The sequence below is a fragment of the Camelina sativa genome, chromosome 20 (assembly GCF_030686135.1).
Source record: "Camelina sativa cultivar CO46 ecotype springtype chromosome 20, ASM3068613v1".
NCBI lineage: Eukaryota > Viridiplantae > Streptophyta > Magnoliopsida > Brassicales > Brassicaceae > Camelina > Camelina sativa.
Window position 1 is genome coordinate 124,967 of NC_141899.1, and position 23,571 is coordinate 148,537.

At 35.2% G+C, this 23,571-nt stretch overlaps 5 protein-coding genes across 5 annotated transcripts; 1 reads left to right on the forward strand and 4 right to left on the reverse strand.

Annotated features, from left to right (window-relative positions):
* Positions 1–269: 269 nt before the first annotated feature.
* LOC104768278 (uncharacterized) lies at positions 270–2,375 on the reverse strand. Its single transcript, XM_087505865.1, has 6 exons — positions 1,980–2,375; positions 1,658–1,760; positions 1,272–1,423; positions 969–1,160; positions 801–860; positions 270–645 (listed from the first exon to the last, which is right to left on the reverse strand). Exons 2-6 carry the CDS (start codon positions 1,749–1,751, stop codon positions 493–495), a joined length of 651 nt encoding a protein of 216 aa, XP_087361991.1. The 5' UTR covers positions 1,752–1,760; positions 1,980–2,375; the 3' UTR covers positions 270–492.
* A 1,004-nt stretch (positions 2,376–3,379) lies between these two features.
* LOC104768279 (uncharacterized) lies at positions 3,380–4,340 on the forward strand. The gene has a single exon (XM_010492207.3). The coding sequence runs from the start codon at positions 3,623–3,625 to the stop codon at positions 4,199–4,201; it is 579 nt and encodes a 192-aa protein (XP_010490509.1). The 5' UTR covers positions 3,380–3,622; the 3' UTR covers positions 4,202–4,340.
* Positions 4,341–5,121: 781 nt separating this feature from the next.
* LOC104768280 (TOM1-like protein 7) lies at positions 5,122–7,895 on the reverse strand. Its single transcript, XM_010492209.3, has 9 exons — positions 7,521–7,895; positions 7,349–7,427; positions 7,143–7,241; positions 6,943–7,056; positions 6,648–6,832; positions 6,494–6,575; positions 6,340–6,425; positions 6,015–6,257; positions 5,122–5,914 (listed from the first exon to the last, which is right to left on the reverse strand). Exons 1-9 carry the CDS (start codon positions 7,754–7,756, stop codon positions 5,230–5,232), a joined length of 1,809 nt encoding a protein of 602 aa, XP_010490511.2. The 5' UTR covers positions 7,757–7,895; the 3' UTR covers positions 5,122–5,229.
* A 202-nt stretch (positions 7,896–8,097) lies between these two features.
* On the reverse strand, positions 8,098–10,505 carry LOC104768281 (protein LURP-one-related 15). The gene is made up of 3 exons (XM_010492210.3): positions 9,061–10,505; positions 8,708–8,935; positions 8,098–8,477 (listed from the first exon to the last, which is right to left on the reverse strand). The coding sequence occupies exons 1-3, from the start codon at positions 9,343–9,345 to the stop codon at positions 8,334–8,336; spliced, it is 657 nt and encodes a 218-aa protein (XP_010490512.1). The 5' UTR covers positions 9,346–10,505; the 3' UTR covers positions 8,098–8,333.
* Positions 10,506–20,960: 10,455 nt separating this feature from the next.
* LOC104768282 (wound-induced protein 1-like) lies at positions 20,961–21,744 on the reverse strand. The gene has a single exon (XM_010492211.3). The coding sequence runs from the start codon at positions 21,654–21,656 to the stop codon at positions 21,180–21,182; it is 477 nt and encodes a 158-aa protein (XP_010490513.1). The 5' UTR covers positions 21,657–21,744; the 3' UTR covers positions 20,961–21,179.
* Between the last annotated feature and the right edge of the window lie 1,827 nt (positions 21,745–23,571).

Here is a 23,571-nt window from a genome sequence, read left to right on the forward strand (position 1 = left end):
TCCAATGCTAGCTTTTTTTTTAACTTTAAAAGAGATATGGTGACAGGCGTCAACTTGCTCTCTCTCTTTCTCTCTTGTCTTTTTACACGTGTCTGACATTCATTCGTTTCTGGGACCCGTTACGTAGGCTGGTACATCAAAATCAGGTTGGCTGCTACCAACCACAAACGGGTCGGGGTAACGTTTTAGTAGTTTTTTGAGAAGAAGAATATGTGTTTGGTTACTACACACACGTTTTGAAACTCAAGGAACCAGAGCCATGAAACTAATTTCAATAAGGCCAAGTATAATAAAATTATTAGCCAAAAAGGCTTATAAAATGGACAATGGGCCTTAAGCGTTTTTCAAAGCACACAAGAATCACGTTTATGTTTTTCTTTTCTTTTAATCAATAGTAGTATTTACATGATCATCAGTTACCAAATCAGTTTTGGCGACGCTGGCATGGTATGTGTGTGAATCAATTCACAAGGAAAACAAGGGTGCCAAATTTTACGAATCTGCCAATGGTTCCACCTCCAACGCAGGAATGTAGGTGGCTGGACTTGGACAGACGCGGAGTATAGAGCAGACGTCTTTCTTTTCCAGAAACTTCTCCAAATCCACAAGCATCAGAGGCCCGTATTCAAACACCATCTTCTTGCACTGTTCGGTACCATCCATCATTAAACAACACACCACACATCATTATCTGATGATCCACCATGATACTCTTTTTATATATATATATATATATATATAACTAAACTGGCTTTATATATGTATGCGGTTTGTACATAAAAGTTGTTTAGTTAGCTAACCTTGTCCTGGTAATTGTTTAGCGATTTGCACTCCTTGAGAAGTAAGCGGATAATCTTCAGCTGCAAGATTAACAACAAAAGTCTTATGAGATCAGGCAGCAGTAGCAATATATCTCTCTCTCATTCTAAGTTATAGTAGCAGAAAGAAGGAAGGGTGCAAAAGCAAACCTTAGTCTCAGGATCCTTGAGTTTGGAGACAACCTCAGAGACAGTCTGGCGGCAAGCCTCGCAGTTTCCTTGATGGACTCGTGAAGCAACAAGGGCTTGGCAGAGGTTAAGCTTTTTGCAGATCTGGTCTGGTTTGAGTACAGAGACTTGTGTGAAGAAAAGCTGGGTATAATGATCCACCATTGAGAGACACTGCATCAAACACAACAACAGAGTTGAAGTTAATACTAATATAGAAGGAAAAGAAAAAGAGTAATAAAAACTCAATGATGGGATTGGGGGGGGGGGGGGGGGGAAAGAGACCTGTTTTTTGAGAGGAGGAATCTGGGAGCAGGTGAGATGAAGGGCCGCAACGAGAGTATTCTGATTGTCGTAATCTTGAAGGTAGTCAATGGCCAGGGTAGCATATTTGTCACACAGTTGACAAACTTGGTTGTCATCATGATGAGCAGAGTCTGCACAAATCATCATATAACACATAGCAACAACTCTATTAGATAGTATTTAAAATCAAAGACAAACACGTATGTTTACGTATGGGTGTAGCCTTGTTAAACCCCAAATCAATCATTATTAGGATCTGTACCATTGGCAATGAATGAATGAATGCTTATTAAAAAAAGAATTAGAATTCAACAACATCTGAAATCAAATGGATTAACGAATTAAAAAAGAAGAAAGGCACGAACCGACAAGGATGATGGGGTTTCTAGAAGCAGAAGACAACCCCAGGAGGAGGAAGAGGACTATGACTCCAGATCTACCGCCCATGATTCCTCCCATGAACTGAATCTGAGACACACAATTTGGCCGATCCACAAATAAACTTTTTAGGTCTACAACATGATTCATTCATTCATTCATTCATTCAGGTTCTCAAAACGCGAAACAGATATATATTTATATAGAGAGGCAGAGGTTTTCTTAATAACAATACCATAGACTGAATCTTTCGATATGACAAAAAAAAAAAAAAAAACATGGGAGAGACGAAGAAGAAAAAGAGCTTACTTTACACGGCCTCCGACGAGATTCTGGCAGAAAGAAATAGATGTGTTGTCTGTTATGTGTTTTGGGTCAATTTGATCTGATTAATAATATCTGAGAGAGAGAGCAACCCGAATCGATCTTCGATTAATGACGCTGCTTCTTCTTACTTTTTTTATGCCCTTCAAAAATAGATATATTTACACGGCGCTCTCCTTTTTTTTTCTTAAAGCAAGAGTTGGTCGTAAAATAAGTTAACACACACAACTGTATATGATTGGTCCTTTACTTTTAAATTTTTTTTTCTGCCAATATATGTATAATTGCTTTAGCTAAACTAGAATAATTCTACCATTAATTACCTTCAAACTCTAAACAAAATTGTTTGTTCAATTTTTTTTTTTTCTTGATACAAGAATTACTTGGTAAACCTATACAAGCGCTCTAAACAACATTGTTCCTCTCGTTTTCAAATCGCCATCTTCATCATGTTCGTATGTCAGAGATCATGTTCTACTACTTCCTCTACTCCTTAATCGTTCAATAGTTATTGACTATGATCTTACAAATCAGTGGACCTGTATTCTCATATATATACCTTTCATAATTATTTTCTTAAAAGGTTATTGATTATGAGGACTAAGTTTGTTTTGTCATACATACGTATAAGTTATCTTTATCCAATTTTACTCACACAACTAATTAATAATTCATGATATATTTTTTTTTTTTTAGGTTTTTGGATGTCGAAGCAACGTATTAAATGAGGGGGAGGAGGTATATATATATATGAGTATGACATACTGAACGAAATTAATGGCAATAGAATGGACCGACCATGGGGTACTGTATGTATATATATCGAGGAAAGCAATGCCCGGTGGTACGTGGAGCACATGTAAGATGCATGGGTCGTTGGTTGCTCATTTAGTCATACATCCTGCTGCTTTCCAATTTAACCACAATTTTTTCAATTTATGTCTATATTGTTTTCAGCTATACTATATAATATCGCCCCCTACTCTCCAAAAGAAATTAAATTAAATGCTTCTCCAACTCATAACCACACATTTCTTCATAATTTCAACCCTTGTGCGCTTCTTTGTGTATAAGCAATGTATATTATTTGGGTTGTAAATGTTATTATTGGATGAATTGTACGTGACTGCTATACACATTTGATACAAATATCTTGCAGTACATGATTATGACGTCTTTAGGCCTCCTCATCATTCGGGTGCGAGTTTTTCTTTTCTTTACTTTTCTTTTCGTAGCATCGAGTGGTTGGTTATTGCGCCTCTAAACAAGTTTCTGAACATTATCATATCGAGTGGGTTATTGCCACGGTACTTAAAAGGCTTGGACCAAAACATTTTTGAATTTTATAAATATATCTTTACAAAATGTAACCATGACCTTAAGTAACCGTACAATTGAATAAATATTTCATTTCCATTAATGTTACATTATGCTTTTCATATAGTTTCTATAGACACCAACCAGAACGAAACAAAATAAGGCAAAAAGTAAAAACCGTACCAAAGACACTAGCTAGGCACCATATATACAGTACTTGATAGATTCTCATTCCATACGTCTCATGCACAAATCTCTCTCTTTCCTTTCTCTTTCCTTTCTCTTTCCCTAGCTCTCTCTCCCAAGCCATAATGCCAAACAGTGAATCTGAGTGGCCTGCGCCAGTGAGAAAGCAAGACACAGCCATCTTCTCCAGCAAGCTATCGTCGACTAAACAACGCTTTTCGTCGCAGACAGCGGCAGCATCAGCTTGTCCTTCCTTTAGAATTTACTACTACGACGGAGCCGCCGGTTCTGTCCCATTCGAGTGGGAGTCTCATCCAGGCACACCCAAACACTCCTCATCTGAGCTAGCTGCTCTGCCACCTCTCACTCCTCCACCGTCCCACTTCTCCTTCTCCGGCGAGCAAATGAGCCGCGGTTCGAAAAAGTCCACCAAGAAAATCCTGGCACTAATCCCGACAAGGCTCTTCTGGCAGTCGGGGGAGCATAACAGCAAGGTGAAGAAACTGTCGGCATGGTCACCACCATCAATGTCGGAGAGAGTGTTGATAGATGAGAATGACTACGATCGGTTCAAGATTCAGACAGAAAGGAAGGCCATGCGAAGATTTTCATCTTTCGACTCTTCTGCTGCTGCTGATCACTACCCCATTCGTAGATCACAATCTACCAATTGCTTCGGAATTCGCAGTTGTTTCAACTCATAATTTCCGGTTATTGTAAACTTGAAAAATAAAACCGTGGAAATTTTACAAACTCTTTTTTTCTTTTTTCTTAAATATATATTTTGTGTTCCATATATCGTATTATAAATATTGAAATATTTAATCTAAGTTGTGTCGGTAATGCGACTCCAAATCTTCTTTTTGTTTATCCATCTTGTTAAGAAAGGGAATGCACAGTTACGTAATTGATCAGAAAGATTAATAAATTAGTAACTGGTCGCATTCATCTGGTTTAATTAGTGCATAACTTAAACTTTGACAAGTATTGGCCCAAAGTCTTTAAATATATATATATATTGTTTGATTATGGTGCCGTGTAAATTGCAAATGTGAGTTTGAACAAGGCTTCTTTTGTGTTAAATTAAGCTGTCTTCCAAGCAAAGAAAGAACACACATGCAAAAAAAATTAATAGGGAGGGTGTTTGGTGGAATTGTTTCTTCTTAATTAATTGATACTTTTGTCGATTATGATTGGTTTTCTACAATCAGACAGTGGAAAATATTTCATTATTATCTCTGGTTTTGTAGTCAAAATTTTAACTTACTTTAATTCTTGTCATAGAGATATTTCAATACATGTGAATATCGTCGATGCATTTGAATGAGTAGTGTGCGACACGTAAACAAAATTTAACACTAAAAAAAAAAAACACTATGCGAGTTAATAAAGTTAAGGAAGGTGTCGGCGGATGCCATTGGAGCGTGTACTTTACTTTGCCCCGTTGCGCGCGTAGAAAAACTCATTTCGCTCCAACAAATTCATGTTGGAAGGCCCTTTGTAACGAGGCCCATTGGCCCACGTAATTAAAATTACAACTGATTTGTCTTTTTTTTTTTTGGGGAAGGTTCTTCGGCGACGGCGTAGAAGAAAATACGACTGTGTCCACCGCCGCCGGTAAATCGAGAATTTAGTTCTGATTCTTTATCACATTGTTTCCAAAGTCTTATTGTGTAAATTTATAGGAGAGTTTTGAAGTATTTTTTGGAACTCTTATGATTAAAAGAAAAGGTCATTTGCTACTCCTAACGCCACCATCTGCGTTCCGGAAGACGTTTAGATCTTCAAATAATTTGTACGGAGGAACATAGGGTCTCTGCTGCTGTTGCCCGTCCACCGCAACCACAGCAGCACCACCGGATGTCCCCGGTGCTCTAGCCGGGAAGGAGTTTGAGTATTGCAAGTTTCTCTCAAATATCTTATTATTTTCATTGCCTCCTCCTTGACTCCACAATGTTGTTGGGTCATTACTGTTTACTTGGTGGACACTGCTCCATTGTGGCTGAGGATAACCGTATGAAAACGGTTGTTGTTGCTGCTGCTGCGGAAGCCATGGCTGAAACTGAGGTCCCGGTGGAGCAAACTGAGCCATTTTTGGGACTTGCGGCGCTTCTTCTGCCTGAGATTGTTGTGCCCAGGGGACAACGTAGCTGTTCATAAGAATATTATCATCTGCGAAAAACGGTGGAGGCTGCTCTTGCGGTTGCGTTTGTGGAGTTGGCAGAGCAGTTGTTGACAGAGTTAGGCTGAGAAGTTCAATAATGTCCTGCTCTGACTTGCTTGTTGCCGTTGTTGTTGTTGTGTCGAATAAAGCTAGCTCTTTGCCTTGTTCTATTTCTGCAGTGTTTTCATTGGTGTTTCCTAGAAGCAATGTTTCTTCTTCTTCATCGCTGTGTTCCGCATTTAACAGAGCGTGCCTGTCAATTCCAGATTGCACTAGTGTGTGATATAAACTACTTTACTTGGTGACTCGCAAATACTAGTTAGTGTGTTGAGTTTTGTGAGTGAATGGTTGACCTTTTGGCTAACTGAATAAAGTCATCTTTAATATCCTCCTCCCCCTCTTCTGTTTCACTTTCACTGCTGGATGATGAAGAAGACTCGTCCGAGTCAGGCTTAAGAGCAGCAGCATCGCCAGTCTTTGTCTCTGGGGCCTGCAACATTGGAAGAGAGACACCTGAGGCAATAGAGTCGTGTCTCGCGAGCACTACCTGCAAAGAGTCATTCAGCTCGAGACCACGTGCCAAAACATCCTCGTCCCTGAGAAGAAGAAAGCAAAGAATAGATGTTTTATTTGTAAGAAGAAGAAACAAAGGAACAAGTAAAGCTGAAGAAGACAGACGCAGTTGTGGTGAGCATCTGGATTAATTTTTTCTGATTAGATCTGCACTGCTCTACTAGGTCAACTATAAGCTCATCCTTTAAGGCCTGTGGAGGATTAAAAATAGCAGATTAGTTAGAGATTCGATCATTGATGCATATAATTCTACACTTACTGATTTATCAGAAGGATTCATGGCTTGAACCATGTCATTCACAAGATCCATCACATTTCTCATCGATTCAAGGCTTGATAAGCTGAAACATTAATCAACATTAGTGAAAACATTGTTAGCTATATGTTGAAAAGATAAGTTGTTTGTAGGAAACCTTAGGCTCTCAATTTCCGCAGCCATTGTTTCGTCAAGCCTTCGAAACGAACCAATGGACATTAAGTTCATAGAAGAAGAAGAAGAAGAAGAAGAAGACTGTGTGGAAGTAGGGGGAGGTGGAGGTGGAGGTGCAAGCATCAGGGGTGCTTCTTTTGAACGTTGTGGGAATTTCACGCCACACCTCTGCAGATCAAAATGTATAAACAGAAACAGGAATGAGAGTGGCTATGGCTAATCTAAAGAAGAAGAAGAAGAAGAAAATTGAATAAAAGAAAGAAAGAGGGTATTATTACTTTAAGCTCTTGGAAGGCCCAATTGTAGTGAGGGTGTCTGCAAGCAACTGCATTGAATGCTTCGTTCCAAGTATCCAACAATATCAATATTCTGTTCCTTACTTCAAAATCACCCTTTCACACACAACACATATATCAAAGATGACTAATAAGTATATCTATCCCAAAAAGAAAGAAAGAAAGAAGTTGACAAGAGCAACCTTTTTCCTGACAATCTTAACCATATCTTCAAGAATGTGTTTCTCAGCGATATGAGAATGCACAAAGTCCCCACAGTTTTTAAGCATTGCCTCCAACAACTATCATGTTAGTAGTAAATATGTCACAAGTTAACCGAGAGAAGAGATCACATTCACAATGTAACAGGGGGTTCATCATACTGTACATGAAAGACAAAAAAGAGTACCGTTAAAGTGAGTAATTGCACTTTAGAACTCTTGTGGTTTAATCTTCTCTTGACAGCTTTGATCGCATCTTTGCATTGCCTACAGAAAAAGAAGAAAAAAAAAATCACTCCATTTTGAAAATGTTCTATCATAATAAAAAAAGCAGAGAGAAGAAATATTGGTTGAATATACCAGCGATTAGAATTGAGGGAGTCGCAGATGGCCATGACGATGGTCCAATCAGGAGTGAGGAGAAGCTCGTTCGTGGCTTTGTCGACAGCCACTGTCACCGAAGACAGCCTAAACGATTGAGAACTAGAGGATGATGATGAAGATGAAGAAGAAGAAAAGGAAGGCCTCATTTTCCAAAAATTCCACGCAGAATCTTCGTCGGGTAAAGCCAATCTTCCTCTCGGCCATATATACATGAAGAAATACGAAACAGAGCCTTTTTCTTCCGACAAATTAGTATGTCCGTTAAAAATCTGTTTTCCACTTTTGTTTTGGCCACGTCTTCTCTTCACTCAGTAATACCGGGTCCCACTCCTTCAGCTATTACTGCCACGTAGACTTTTCGGACTTCTTATTTTTCTTCGGTCAAAACTCAAAAGATATGTCGCGAGAGCCTTTTTAGCAGCAAGTTCCGCTTTCTCATAAAATGGACTTTGGGCCGTTAAATTTTTGAGATGGGCTTACTTTTGATTGGCTTTTAGCGTTTTCTAATAAACTGTATTACTAGTTAGTACTTAGCACGTAGTAGCATCATGCATGTCCAAGTAGTTGTTGTAAGCATTAAACATGAACAAGCGCAGTTATTTTGATAAATTACACAACTGAGATGATCTCTCACACACAAACAAAGCTTAATAAACACCTAGTTTTGTTTTAGAAGAATACGAGAATACGTTACAAATACCAAAAGCATATACTTACGTAGTTATAAAATACTAAAAAAACAAAGGTCTCCTCCCCCTCTTCAAACGTGACGTGAGGTAAGGGGATCGATCAGGCGGCTCGGTCTTCACGGTTAACGTCATCGAGAATGACAACGAGAGAGGCAATGAAGGCATAATCAACATTTGGATAAACAGTCACCGAGAAATTGTCTTTTCCCAAGAATACGCTCTGCACCGTGTGCTTCCTGTGCATCTGCCATCCAATTCCAAACCATATAATAATATAAGTACAACATACGAGTAATTTACCAAAAACATTTATTTCATTTAATTAATGAGACATGTGCTGATCACGATGAGATGCACAAACTGCTGTGCTAAGATGGGTCCTCCACAAGTACTATTAAAGTAGTAATAATGATTTTTTATTTAATGAAATAAAGAGAGAGAGAGAGAGAGAGTGTGTTAATTAGTGTAATTTACTTGGGCAACAATGGCGTCAGATTCGCCGGCGTAAACAACACAAGAACGCTCCAGCCAACTCCCTTTGACTCTGTAATCACACCTCTTCTCATCCTTGTTGTGTCCCAAAAACACATCTAGTTTGGTCTTTAGCTGAAGCATCGACGATCTTTTCACCGTGTACAGTAGATCACGCTGCTCCGTACTCCCTCCTCTAAACACTTGCCACCTATCATGCATGCTCACCATCTGCAAAAAAAACTTCATAATAATTAGTATCGGAGTAATCTTCTATGTAGGGTTACTACATGTGCTCCTTCAATGTTTTCTTTTTTTTTTAAACAAGAGAAAAGAAAAAACGAATGGTGTTTGACCTTCTCTCTCAAAGTCACGACCGGTGTTCCAGAAGCATCGAGCAAGATCCTCTTGTCGTGAAGACCAAAGACAGGTTCCTTCACCTTGAACAACAGGTTCCCGTTAACGTCCGTTATAGCGAAGTTACCGTCCGTTAACGACATCATCTTCCGTACGATGGTCAGATCTACAGGGTAAGGCGCGCAGTACCTCGGATCCACTATCACTCCGGCTTGTGGTCCTGGCGGAGGAGGAGCCGAAGGGCCCGTGCCTTGTGGGTAAGCGTACGCATAAGGCTGCTCCATTCTTTGCTTTCTTCTCCAAATCGGAATACAGTACTCTCTCGGTATCTTTGTTTTGCTTAATTGACTTGCTTTGCTTTGAAAATATGTTTTTTTTTTTCCTTCTTTCTTATGTTCTTTTTGGGTCTGGTTATGCTGCCGATTCGTGAGGATAAGTTTAAGAAGGGGGGTCTTATATAATTTATGAAAAGATAAATATCTGGATCGAATATGTTGACTTTTCTGTCTTTGAAAAGTCTACGAGCATAAACTTTTGGTTTTTTTCTTTTGATTTTCTTTTTGTATAAGATAAAGAAATTCAAAGGTTATTATTTTTTTATTATTGTCCCTTTTACTATCTTCTTATTTATTTATGATTCAGACATGTATACCAACTAAGAAACTAGATCATGCTTTATGAATAAACTGAAGCATAGTACAAATTTGTACATAAAACTTAGACACGGTTGTCAAAAAATATTCTAACACGGTTCAAATCTCAAGACGCGTTATGTAAGTAACACCTTAACGCGGGAATACATTTTGATTTCAACGTAACTAAACATGTTTCTAACACCGACGTTACGTGTCAATTTGGGCTCTTTAATAGTACATTTTTTCTATCACCCCAATGGCCCAATATAGATTTGTTACTACTATTGTTTTACTTTCTTTTGTTGTCTACCACCACTCCTACTATTATATGCACAATTCGAATTCGTAACTTGATCAATTGTACGTACATGATGGCTTGGCAATATCAATACGTACCGTTAGACTAACTCCAGTCATATAGTTTTACTATCTACTTTACAATATTTGTATTAATACATATTTTTCTACACCAGAGAAGAAAATATTTCATACTAATTTCCAAGTACGTATAGAATTGAAATCACATTGAAAAGACTCCAATTGTAATGCTGGTCTCCAGAATAAATAAATTTCCCAACTACTAAACCAACCACCCAATACGAATCATAATATAGCTCTTTGTCTGATCGAATTTATTCGTATGTTTATAATTACTAAATCAAACTATATCTAATGTCCGCCCACACACAGAGTAGTACAGTACTTTAAGGCCTAACACTTGTTCAGATCGACTCCACTGATACCATTAGTAAAGCCCAGTATATGGCCTAGGAAGATATATTGGCCCAGTTAAGACGTTTATTAGGAATATGTGGTTTTGAAAGGAATTTTTTCCGTTGTCTAGAAAAAAAACACTATCTAAAAGATAGTGATAATAAGCTAACAAATCACCTTGCTAACAAGATGGTCAAAACTCAACGTTCCCAAACTCAAGCATATATGCTTCATATATCCATTCCATTATGTATTCGCTCTAGTTTCTACCCATGTCAAAACTCTCTTATTCAATAAATGCAATTTAAGTGTTAAAAAAAAAAAATAAACTAACTTATCTTCTTCTTTTTTTTGTTCGAAAGTAAATCATCACGACATCAGATGAATGTTCTTAATTCTGCTAAAGAATACTGCTATGCTGCTAAAAAAAAAGGTAATAATAAATGTGTCGAAAACGTTAATCTACATCTGAAAAATGCAAATGATACATTGCGGAGAACTGGAGTCTGGAGAAGGGATCTTAATTAGTAGAATCCAAAAAGTTATTATAAGTACGACTTAAAAGATCCTTTAATCAAGCATACATTTCAAAATACATACTTATAATTACATTTTAAAATTGTTTGAAAAAACAACTAAAATACAATTGAATAGAATAATCCTACTATATTAATTGGAAAGTACAAATATAAAACTAACTTTAAAATGTGTAAAAAATTACATTCAATTGCCATTAGAAACTTTTAATTAAGATTAAATAATTAATTAAATAAATATTTCTAATTAAAAAAACGAAAATAGAGAAAACATCAAATAAAATAAATTGTAGAAAAGTAAAAAAAAAATCTGTTAGAATCAAAACTAATTTGTATTTAAAAAACTAATAAATAAATTTTTTTTTTACATGTTAGTTATATATTTTTACTTATTTCACAACTATAGCAAATATTTTACAAAGGTTTAAATAATTTTATTCATTACATGCAAATGTTTTATTGACAGGTTTTCAATAAACATTTTTAAAATACAAAAATTATAATATAAGCAACAAATTTTTAATCACAAATCATTATAAATAACATAATAACAAAATAAATTATTACAATTTTTTATAAAAAAAGAGTTCAGCCCGCGGTTTTCCGCGGGATAGTACCTAGTAATAGTTTGTAAGTGTTGTCAATAATGTGTTATAAATGATATATAAACTTATTCTTAGAGTTTGACAAAAAAAAAAGTATAATTAGACGAGACGTGAGAGGAAAAAAACACTTATTAGACAATAAAAAAATAAAGAAAGATAGAAGTGGTATCACGCCTTGAAAGTGTATTTTTGTATCGTGTGTTTTAACCCCAAAAAAAAACTATTATATAATTCAAATCATTTAAATCAATATATATATATATATATATATATATATAATATGGTTGTTATTGTAAACACGCGCGTGGACGGAAAAGAAAAGAGCAAACAAGGTATAATCTTTAGGGTCCCTAATCTTTACTTAAAAATTTCTTTGAACGCATGCTCTACTACTAATCAATTAATTTACTTATCTTTTACTCGGTACGTAATCTTTATAGTGACAACATACCCTAGAAGAATTAGCTACATCCTACATATATCTTATTGTACATTTCCATTTAAAAGAAAAATACTTGAATAGTCGTCGGATCTCTTAATTAGCTTATCTAATAACCGAAAGTATATATTCATTATGGAATGGCACATATACGCGGTTTTTGAACAACTTACTATTATATAAGCGAATCTAATCAAGATGCGTGATAATATATAGTATATAGTACACAGTATATAATTAATTAACTACATATAATTTTGTTGCCTACCTGATCATAGTTCCAAAGACCAAGCTTCCCTTGCGTAGGTACGTACGTATGATAGGTACTTTTGCAGGGTTTCGATCTACTTCCTCACAAAATAAGCAATCTAGCTCGTACACAAACACACGTGTGCGTTTAAAGATACAAAACCAGTCCCACGTGCGTCAGTACTACTAAATGACTAACACTGGAATCATCGTCGCCAACGTTATCAAGGTGAAATGGTCATGATGGGGAAGATGGGCACATGAAGAACTAACTCATTCATTATCACACTCCACACATATTTCCGTACGTATGTATATACATACATGCATTTGGAGGTTTGTATATATATCTATATGCAAACGAGATGAGCTAGTAATGCACGTGCCCTGCTTCTCCATCTTGCTCAGCACACACCTTCATCATTCACTCCTATCTCTCCGACCACAGAACAACTAAGGCCGGGATGAGCGAGAAAGATACCAGGATGAGAGACAGTGAGAGAGAGTGAGAGAGAAAGAGAGAGAGAGAGAGAGAGACCAGGATGAGAGAGGGAGAGTGAAAGAGAAAGAGAGAGAGGGGGAGAGACCAGGATGAGAGAGAGAGAGAGAGAGAGTCAAGTAAATGTACCAAGTGGTTTCTCATTTATAGCAAATGGAAATATTGATTAATTAATTTTAATTGCCCAAATGTATTTAGCTAAGGGTGCATAGAAAAATACGTTTTTGTTTTCGCGTATTCGTTTGTGCGTGTGTTGTGTCTTGTGTGAGTTGTGACACTAGATTTTTTTTACTATATACCTACAATGACACTAAAACTCTCTTCAACTATTATGCATATCTTGTAGCTAGGTTTTATATTTGACACCGTGATTCCAAAATTGATCATTTACCATTTACTTTTGTTGTTATTCTAATTAACAGATAACAGCATTTATTTGAATTTATCATAATAAAACCTAAATACACATCAAAAAAAGATAATGGAGACAGCATGCTGACCCATGAACATGCTACCCAAAGCCCCCAAAAGAAAGTGTGTAGGTTTGCGTATATACACGTATATATTAAAGAAAGTGAGTGTGTGTTTTGTTTGCATATATATATATATATATATACGCATTTTAAAAACAATGCTCTTGAGAACCACATGATGTCAAGACTATTAATCCCCTCCGTATATTCGTATGTAAACGTCAATTACTATATGAGGTTTCTTTTGATAGTAGTACATGTTTTTAACTAATTTGCAGCCAATCTTATTGAAAAAAAAAGCGAGGTTAAAACTGGAATTAGGTAGAGAATTTTATTTTTGCACACGAAATAAAACGGTAGAGATTTTAATTTTTCTCTATTTATAGAGAAATATTTCTGGTGAAATCATTAAAGAGTACCATCCGACAGCTCAATGACTTTTCTTTTTCGACATTAAGGTAGGACTTGAGAGAATCATGCTGTCGTAATTATTAATATATCAAATCCATTTCCTTTTTCTTTATCTGTTTTATCTAACTTAATCACCTTTTTTTTTTTCTTTTGCTAACTACGCGTTTATTTTTCTTCTAATTTGGTTTATCTTCAATGTAAAATATTTCTATTTTTGATCAATTTTCTTCCATTAATCCATTCCATATTTAATTATGTTTAAATTTTCTATTGAATTGACATAATAATGTTAGATTATAAAAGCTAGTTTTGGCGGTAACAAACGAGGAATGTATTTGAACCAACTTTGCTATTTTCCCTTCTTCCATATACTTATTACATGTAGTGATAGTATTTTCTTTATTTTTCATATATACACATACATTTTTTGTCAATAGTTTTTTCATTGATAACTATTCTTTTGGGTTGGTTATATATATAATGTACCCTCAGCTACCATTGTTTGTTGCATTCATTTAATTCAATTCTAACTGTATAACATTACGTTGGGACCATTTTTTTTTTCCTTGGGAGCTTATAGGAGATTTTATTGCATAGTACTACTTTTTAATTTTATTTTTGGCGATAATAGTGATTAATATTATTGTCAGGTAATTTTGGCTTAATTTCTATAAAATATAATCTATTGGTTCGACATCAATACAATGTAGAACAAAGAAAATGGTGATTGTTGGGGAGGAATGAGAAACGACAATGTGGGACTGAAAATTGCCCACCCTATTATAAAGTCTCGATCAAAGTCCACTTCCAAATTCTAGGTCCTATCTCGTGAAAATCATTGAGATGCTTCTCTTGTCTTCAAACAGTTTATTTGTGCGTTTAATTTTCTCTTTTACTATTCTTTACCCCTAATTTTCAATGCTTTCTCTTTATATATATGACTTGCCATTGAATCGAAGGTATAGGTTCACCATTCATGACTTGCCCGAGTCAGGTCAAGTTTTTTTTTCTTCTTTTCTCATAATAAAGATATGTATTCAAAAGTTGTTTTGATTACTCTAACTGCAAGAAAAAAGAGAGTTAATATTCATTATATAATTCCGATTAATTAAAATTTTGGTTGTTTATATATCTATTATACGTTCACTAATTATTTCAGTAGTCAAATTTAAAAAATATGTATTTCAATAGTCATAATCACTCTGATCTCTATATATACATAGTTTGTTCCTAATATCTTATGATCTAAAAAATTAAACAAAATGGTAAAATGTCCAGCCAAACCAAAACAAAAATGTATATAAAAAAAACAGTTAAATTTTTGCAGAAATGGCCAAACCTCGATGATCATGAAAACTGGACGCAGAATCCTAAGAACCACCAAAATTATGCAAGCACACATATCATTCGACTTAAAGAGAGCTATATATTGATAATTATCAGTTTTGTTAATTAATTTTGTCAAACCTGGTAGGCTTTTTTTTTTTTTTTGTCAAACCAAAGCTTTCATTTAAGCTGAAACCTCAAAAAGAGGTGAGTTCTTACAACAAGAGATGACACAAACAAAACAACAAAAGGATAAGAGCTCCATGGACTTAACAAAGGGATTTTCAACTTGAACAAGTTTTAAAATATTTGAGAAGACTACTGGAACCAATGCGGATTCGTCTTTGAAGCCAAGCTTCACGAGATCCTTGACCAACAGGTGATCATGAGCGGCTCTAGCGGATAACAACGCATTCGAGCTTGTAAAAGAGTGTTCCACGGAGGGAGCAGATGGAGGGCTTCTCGCCAACAGGGGAGGGATCATAAATATAAGAGCAAAGTCTTCTAATCTTTTAGAAACATACCTCATAAATCTAGCTGAAGCTACAACCAGGGTTCGCAGAGAATGGGCATCAAACCGTAACAAAGCAGGTGGGTCCTCCCTCACATGAAGCTCAAAGCCATGGAGGTTAAGGAAATCCACACAAAGCTTGTAGTCGGTTTGGCTTTGAGATTTTTCAACAGAACCAAGCTTACAGTCTAGTGGCGATAGGTGGGACATGGGAGCAATGGGCATAAACATCGGTTTCAACTCCGAGGTCAGGTCAGGATTATACTTATAGCTAGGCATTGCATACATCCGACCAACGTTGAAATACTGGCCTCGACACACATATCTAACAAGCCAATCTAAAGCCGCCAATGTTCTGCTACCGAGGGTTACTCGACTTGACCAAGCAGAGGTAATGGGTGCTAAAGAGGTTGAGCTTGATATAGACTTATCAACAACGGATCTGGGAGGGTTGAAACTCGGTTCAAGGTCAGGGAATAGAATAGTGGCTTGGAGAGCAACACAGCACATAATGTTCGAGAAGGATAAAACTCCACATAGATTCAACAATAGGTTTGCATCCGATAACAAGTAAAGTGCAATATCCATATGGTTTCGAGAAAGGAATAAGCTAGTCTTCTCTAAGGATAGTGCTCCTATGACCAAATGGGAGATCAATCTCACCATTATCCAGCAAACACGATTCTGAGTAAGGCTAAGCAGAGCAATGAAGAAATCAGACCTGGATATGGGCCACAGTGGTGTTAATGGGCAACAATGATAAACGAGGCCTATCCTAACAAACCATAGGGTTGTTGGTGGTGGGTGATGGGAGAGAAGGTCGCCGCCGTTCTGCAAGATTGGAGTGAAGTGCGACGGTAAAGCATCTAAGGGAACCATCCGCCAGCTTTTGAGCTCGCCGTGTGCCGTCGGCGTTCCCACTGGAAAAGGCACACCTGATGGGCCAAGAGAAGCTCCTGCCATCAACAAAAACCAGTGGGAAGGAAACAATGGTGGTGCCGGTGCTAGTCCAGATCTAGAGCCAATTGGTGTAGCATTGAGTTCTTGCTCGGTTGTAAGAGATGAGGAGCAGCTGGACTGTTGGGAAGCTTCTGTCGTCGGGTTCGCGAGCGGAACCGCATCCGAGATCTGGTTCAGATCGGAGCTTGTAGAGCATAGATGTGCTCTTCCGTCGGTTAAATAACCCTTTGAAAAAAAAGCTTCGTGGAAAGTTGTAATTGGATTTTGAGGGAAAAAGGACTTAGAGATAGAACAAAAGACCAGAAATAAGCTTATGTAAATTAGAGAGAGTTTAAGAAGGTTTGTCACCCCCCGACGCCGGCGATCAGAGGTCTCACCGGCGCCGGAAGGCATGGTTCGTAAGAGAGTCTCGAGTCCCGTGTCAAACCTGGTAGGCTAAGATTAATTAAATTTAATTATTTAATAATTAAAGACTTGATAGAATTAAGGAAAATTCATGGTTTCTCATTATAATGTCCAAATCAACTAATTATCCTTTTTTCGATCAACGAATAGTCTATGACCATGAGGATTAATTCACTTTACCTTTTCTTAAACACATTTTTTGTTTTCATTTTATCAAGAGGAAAAAAAAAAGGAAGTGAAATGTAAAAAGAAAAAGACAACACAGATGGGATGTAGTGACTGAAATACAAGTCCCCGTCAAGAGATCATGAGAAATCTTTAACAGCCTATGAGCACACAATTCAACAATGACTCGATTTTCAAAAGTTTTTATTGCGTTGCATGGACCTGAATATAGATAGTGATATGTGACCGTGTATATATAGATGTATAAATACTGTTAATATGAGACAATACCATACTATATTTTTCACTGATACTATATTTTTCACTGATTTATTGAACAAAGACCAAAACTAAAAAATGAAGAACAGATACACAATACCGTAGGCCGTTAAACAACATTTTTTTTTTGGGTCAAACAAACAACACTATATATATATATATATTTATTTATCTTCTTTCGGGATCTATATGTAGCTTAGCTTCTATTAAACCAGACGATCATCCATGCATGTCCAGTATAATGAATATTGATCTATGAGTCTGGAAATAAGAAAGTGAATTTTGGACTTGTATTTGATCGATTACTGCCTAATGTTGAAATCTTGTACTAGAGTTCTTGATTTTTGCATGATCGATTTGTAGTTGGATTTTCAAAAGAAGTGCGTGTGTATTGATAAATATTGCTGATTGGTAAGGAATATTCTATTGAATCATGGGAACGACACGTGACATTCCACTGTAAAAGAGAAGAGTGATGGAGATGTGAGTGGAGAGAATACAATATGTAATATAAATTAGAATAATTCCATAACCGAAGTCGCGCCAAAAAGTTTTTATTATTATTATTATGCAAAAGACAACACTACTTTCAAATTTACATACATCCATTTGTTTATTTATATTGGTAAAGTAAAAATTGACATCACGCTCATTATTAACTTGATTTTTCTATTTTGAATCTACCAATTGAGAGAATATATTAGAAAACCTAAAAAGTGAAACTTTGAGAGATAAGCCAATAACTAGATATAGCTAGTTATTATTTTATTTTATTTTTGGTGAACAAAACGCCATATTATTGATTACAAATCACGTTATGAAGCCTCTTGTATCTGTAGCATATGTCAAAGGGAGATTAGACTAAGTGGATGACTTTTCTGAGTAATATTTTCCTTATTATCATTATTACTTTAAAAAAAATCATTATTCTTACTTAAAAATTGCAGATTTGATCGAGACGAAATTCTATTATACATTCCCATTCTAGTTTTAACTTCAACAAATCTGATCATCCAAATTTATAGAGACAAACTAATTTTAAATCTTTTAATATTTATATTTAAGGTATAATATATTTTTTTCAGTTAAAAAAGTATAATGATATATAGTTTATGGAAAAAAAATACGAATCTTAGATGCTTTTGGGCCAGAAAATTAATCCAACAATTGAAAAATAACATTTGCAGTCAAATTTTTAGTTACCAACAAAGAAATATTATGTTGCATTCCATCATTTAATTAGTTACAGCTATTTTTTTTGGCTATTACTCGATTAAATCAATATCATCATACTTGTAATTGGCTATACCAATTAAAATAGCGATGGTTCTGGACCATGGATCTTATCGTCTAGAATAAAAAGTATTAGATGATGAGAAAAAAAATTCTATTGATAATACTTCAGTTTTCCTATTGTAATGGTTATGGAGCTGGTTTGAAATATAGAAGACAAAGTATGTAAATATTGGTTGTCATTCAGACATATTTAATGGACATCTCACCAACGAGCACAAAACTCTTTTAACTGTCGGTTCAATTATTTTAAGGTCTCTATATAGTTTTTTAAAAATTTGTTTTTATTAAAAATAGTCAATATTGCTACATCAACTTCTTTCGAAATTATGATTTTATCCCAACAAAATTATACCGATGCACAAATAGTTCTCCTAAATTATTGAATCGGTTCTGTTTATAACAAATTATTTTTATTCTCTTATATTCAAGTTCAAACCATAATCCAATATAAAAAAAAATCAACCAAATTAATTAAAACAGTAAAAGAAACTAATTTGTGTACTATTTATTTTAACCTGTCGATTAAAAAAAATTAACATCAGTGAACTTGAAAAAGTTTGTAAATCAAACTATTTCCGAAAATAAAGAAAAAGAAAACAAAAACAAGAAACCTAGGTAAATCAAATCCCAATTAAACTACTACTAGGAATTCAATTTAAAAGATAAGTTAATTCGATATAAGTATTTCTTATTCAATTTGATTAGCTATAAAATATTGATATGTTTCGTTAATAAGTAGTTTTTAATTAATTATATGACTAAACTGCTTATTTTCTGTGACATTCTTTATGATATTTAATACCCTTTTTAGTTTATTATCTGAAAAATGGTTTTTTATATAGATAAATAGTGTGAAGATTTTGAAGCATGGACTACTAAATAATAATATGATTAGACAAGGCTAATTAAAAATTAATGAGATAGTAGGTGGCAGACATGTATCACACTGAATCTGGCACTTACACAGAAATGCGACCTTACTGTTGTGACGCAGATCAGACTTTATGTATATATTATATTGTCACGCTTAATTAGTGTTAAGTGCTAATTATATAGTCAAATATCTGTTGTTTAATCTGAGCTGTTCTCCTCTATTTATCTAAATATCTATACATTTTACATTATCTACATGTATTATTCAAGGCTACATCCCTGGAAGCCTATTACTTGTTTTTAGTTTGTAAAAAAAGAATGTATACAATGGCAACTTGCATGATATAATTGTAAGTTATCTCCCAACATCAGAGTAAAATAAAAAATAAAAAATTATTTTTGTTGTAGCTTAAGTTGGAAAACTCGATTGAATACAGAAAGCTGAATTAACATTTCACATCATACAGTTTTTTTTGGGTTCACATTTAAGCTTCACATCATTTTGTGGATAAATTTGAACGTTGCAGTGCTTTGGTAAAGAAATCCCAATAATTTGTGGTTAAATAGCAGTATGTAATGTAAGTCAGTTAACCCTTTTCCTTCGGAGGCCCAATAAAGGCCCATAAAGAAGCCTCGATCGACGACTCATAATATTAATCACAATATCAATATTTTATCACGTTTTGAGTTCTCTAGAGGTTGTGAATAGAGTGCTCGGAAACTCTTACGAGTTACGACTGTTTTGGGTTTTGACTCCAGGTTGTTAGGAGATCTTAAATTATCATATTGACTTATTAAAGGTAAACTTCCTAAATTATCATATATATTGACATTTATGAAGAATCTTCCAGATTTTTCTTGATTTCCCTATAATCATATCTTCGTTTATTTCCATAATCTTGATTAGTTGTCCGTTTGATCTCGATTTTGGTCGATAATCTATTTATACATGTCTCTGAATCTTTTGGCCTGAGAGTTTTGACTAGTAACCAGTGGCGGAGCCAGAAATTTTGCTTACATGTGTCATATATATTTCTAGCCAACAAAAATGGATTAGACATTATGGTTAAGTGGCAAAATAAATATACATTGTGTCAAAGAGAAGAGTAGATCATATAACATGGATGTCTCATTACCAACAAAAATATAACATGGGTGTTATTGTGAATATTTTAAACCAAAACATCTCATTATCTAGAAAATTTACCCTATAATTAAAAAAAAATATAAATGTTATGGGTGTCATCTGACACCCCTCTTTGTACGTTGGCTCCGCCACTGCTAGTAACAACATTTCATAATTCTTATACTCTCATCTTCTCTGTGAGACTCCACTCATTGACATCAAACTATATTTGCTTGGACTAGCAGCTTGCTCGTTCAGTCGTTCTGCTATTGGAGTGACTCAAGTAAGTTTGGCATCATTCTTTTTTTTTTTTTTAAATAAAAGCTTGAAGTGCTCTTTCATTGTCGTTAAATAGAAATCAAAGTTTAATTATATATATATCCGATGGTCAAGTGACTGGATCAAGGTAACCAAAGTGAATTTATTCTGAATTCAATTACACTTGCTGAGGCATGATTATGTGATGAACCTGAAAATGAGTAGACAATTTTTAGAACCAAATAATATACACAACTTGCGTTTCACAACACAATGTTTTAGAACATAATGTATATAGGCAATTCATAAACCACCGGACGACACAAACTTTATGTTGCTTTTATTCTCTGGTCTATAGTTAAATAGCTAACAGCAAGCTAGGCAACGAACCACGACCAAGGTCCTTCGGTACGCTCTCCCAAACCGTACAACGCCCCATGTCCCATCCTATTGCTCCAAGACTGTAGTCTGTAACAGTGAGCCATGTGTTGAAATACTCTCTTAGCTCAGTGACCACTCCGTCTTTCAACTTCCACACGTGAACCCAGTACACGTGTGAACCCTCCCACCCTTCTGCAATCACGCAGTCATGACCAGGCACCAGTACTTGTACACTACTTGGCTCAAATCTGAACGAAACCTGGCTAGGTGGTTCCCCAGTGAGTAGCCTCATCATGTGTTGACAATGGTGCGGTCCATGGAACCACCATTCCACATCACTGGCCACCACTTTGGCTACCGTTGAGGGCCTTGAGGCGTCTCCTTGTTGCAACGCCCTGTAGAGCAACTCTATGGTTCCCTGGTTTGTCAAAGTCTCTACGTTGTGTGTTTCCATAATTTGTTAATTTCTTTCTTGAAACTTAGAATAGGATAGAATCTGAAGAGAGAGGTTTTAGTTTTTGGGTATGTATGTATTTGTCTTGTCTAGTTTTCAGTTCCTTTTATAGTCAACATAAATCCTCGATGTGACGGTAGAGAGGGTCATTTCACGGCTTGCTTCTCTTTTCAATCGTCGACTTGTTTATTACTAGTAATTTTTTTTTCAATTATGATTTTGTTTTGTCGGTGATAGTCGCGATTATACAGACTAATCCCCTAAAATTACATCATAATGTTTGGTTCGTAATCCCCTGAAATAACTTCTAATAAATTGTTGCTTGCATTCATCTTTTGGTAACAAATATGATCCTACATATGGTTTGATGGTTGTTGATCACGAAATACCATTATACGTTGCTATGGGTTGTAATATGAACTAATCCAGTATTCGATTTAGTAGGCGTAGTTTTCAAATATTTCTAAATGATTTATTTCCGAGTATGATTCTATTTTTCTCAATTTCAATAAGACATTTTTCATATATTTCTAAATGATTTATTTTCGAGTATGGTTCTATTTTTTTCTATTACCAAGCTTCATTAGTTTTGGTGGGAATCTACGGCTAAGCCTGGAACTTCTTAGTAATTTTTAAAAATATATTCTTTAACAGAACCATTTTTTTCACCGGCTAACTCGTAAAAAAAAAAATTGTATTTGATAGATAATAAACGAACCGTCTAACAGAACCAAACTCGCTTGGAAAGCTTTAATTATGTCGTTCTCTAAGTAGTTACTAGTAACTAACTTTGCTTAAGATAGTTCATAGTTGGAACCTGAACCAGATGCATACTGCATAGTGCATACACATCTATTATAATTGATTTTGTCTCTAGTGAACAATCAGAATATGTCTCAATCTTCCCACTAGATTCGTCCAATTATTGTTATAAGTGAGCCAGCCAATATAAGATGAAAGAACAACGTTTTAGTCGGTTTAGTGATATATAACCTTTTTGGTCTTAGAAATAGTGATATAACTTTTGGTTTTTTTGAAAAAGTAAGTTTCTTTTCATAATACAGTAAGTATAAAACAATATAGTAGTGTCTTGTTTCTCTGCCTTGTGGGATTTGATTGTGAAAACTGAAGAGTCGCATTTTCAGGGGTTACTAAACTTTGCAAGATGACTTAAGCTTGTTGTATTTTTTTAATCACGACTGAAGCTTATTGTAGTATTATAGTAAAAGAATAATGATATATTGATATTTCAATAACAGTAGTAATACATTATAAATGGATTAAAATGGAGGAAATGTGTAGTCCACGTATCATTAAATGAGCAATAAAGAGGCCAAGCTGGATCCAACTAAACCCCTCGTGCACACTGTCGGGATTTGGACATTCTCTTAAAAACCTATACTAATAATTAATTTGTACTGTTCTGATTCTGACCCCAAATATGTTGTCTTTTCACATTTCTATGCTCCATCAGTTTCTTGCATTGCTTCGTTATAGCGAAACCACGAGTTCTGGTTTAATAGTAAAAGTTATGGGTTAATTTGAAAAAAAAAAAAGAACATCATAACAATACGTGTTAACACAAAAACTGATACAAACATAAAACGCAACAAGTGTAGTACTCAGAGCCGGACTTGACCCCATTAAAATGAAACATTGCAATGGGGCCCCCACATTTTTTGCAAAATTTTTGGTTACAATGAGGCCCCTAAATACTCAAAAAAATGTTATTTTTAGTCTATAGTTTTTAAACTATGAAAATTATGACTATAATTCTGTGTAATTTGTATGGGGCCCCAAATACTTTGGTCCGGCTCTGGTAGTACTGATAAATTAGGGTTAGCCATAACTACTGTGCACGAGTAAACAGTGCACAAGTTTGTAATAACCATTGGACTTAACTACATGATCTCGT

Coding starts and splice junctions, on each gene's coding strand:
- LOC104768281 (XM_010492210.3), bottom strand. CDS start 9,345: ATGGAGCAGCCTTATGCGTACGCTTACCCACAAGGCACGGGCCCTTCG. Junction 8,936..9,060: donor TCGTGACTTTGAGAGAGAAG/GTCAAACACCAT, acceptor TTTTTTTTGCAG/ATGGTGAGCATGCATGATAG. Junction 8,478..8,707: donor CTGACGCCATTGTTGCCCAA/GTAAATTACACT, acceptor ATTGGATGGCAG/ATGCACAGGAAGCACACGGT.
- LOC104768280 (XM_010492209.3), bottom strand. CDS start 7,756: ATGTATATATGGCCGAGAGGAAGATTGGCTTTACCCGACGAAGATTCT. Junction 7,057..7,142: donor TTAAGATTGTCAGGAAAAAG/GTTGCTCTTGTC, acceptor TGTGTGTGAAAG/GGTGATTTTGAAGTAAGGAA. Junction 6,258..6,339: donor CAGATGCTCACCACAACTGC/GTCTGTCTTCTT, acceptor TCTTCTTCTCAG/GGACGAGGATGTTTTGGCAC.
- LOC104768278 (XM_087505865.1), bottom strand. CDS start 1,751: ATGGGAGGAATCATGGGCGGTAGATCTGGAGTCATAGTCCTCTTCCTC. Junction 1,424..1,657: donor AAACCCCATCATCCTTGTCG/GTTCGTGCCTTT, acceptor TGATTTGTGCAG/ACTCTGCTCATCATGATGAC. Junction 1,161..1,271: donor TTCCTCCTCTCAAAAAACAG/GTCTCTTTCCCC, acceptor TGTTTGATGCAG/TGTCTCTCAATGGTGGATCA.
- LOC104768279 (XM_010492207.3), top strand. CDS start 3,623: ATGCCAAACAGTGAATCTGAGTGGCCTGCGCCAGTGAGAAAGCAAGAC.
- LOC104768282 (XM_010492211.3), bottom strand. CDS start 21,656: ATGGAAACACACAACGTAGAGACTTTGACAAACCAGGGAACCATAGAG.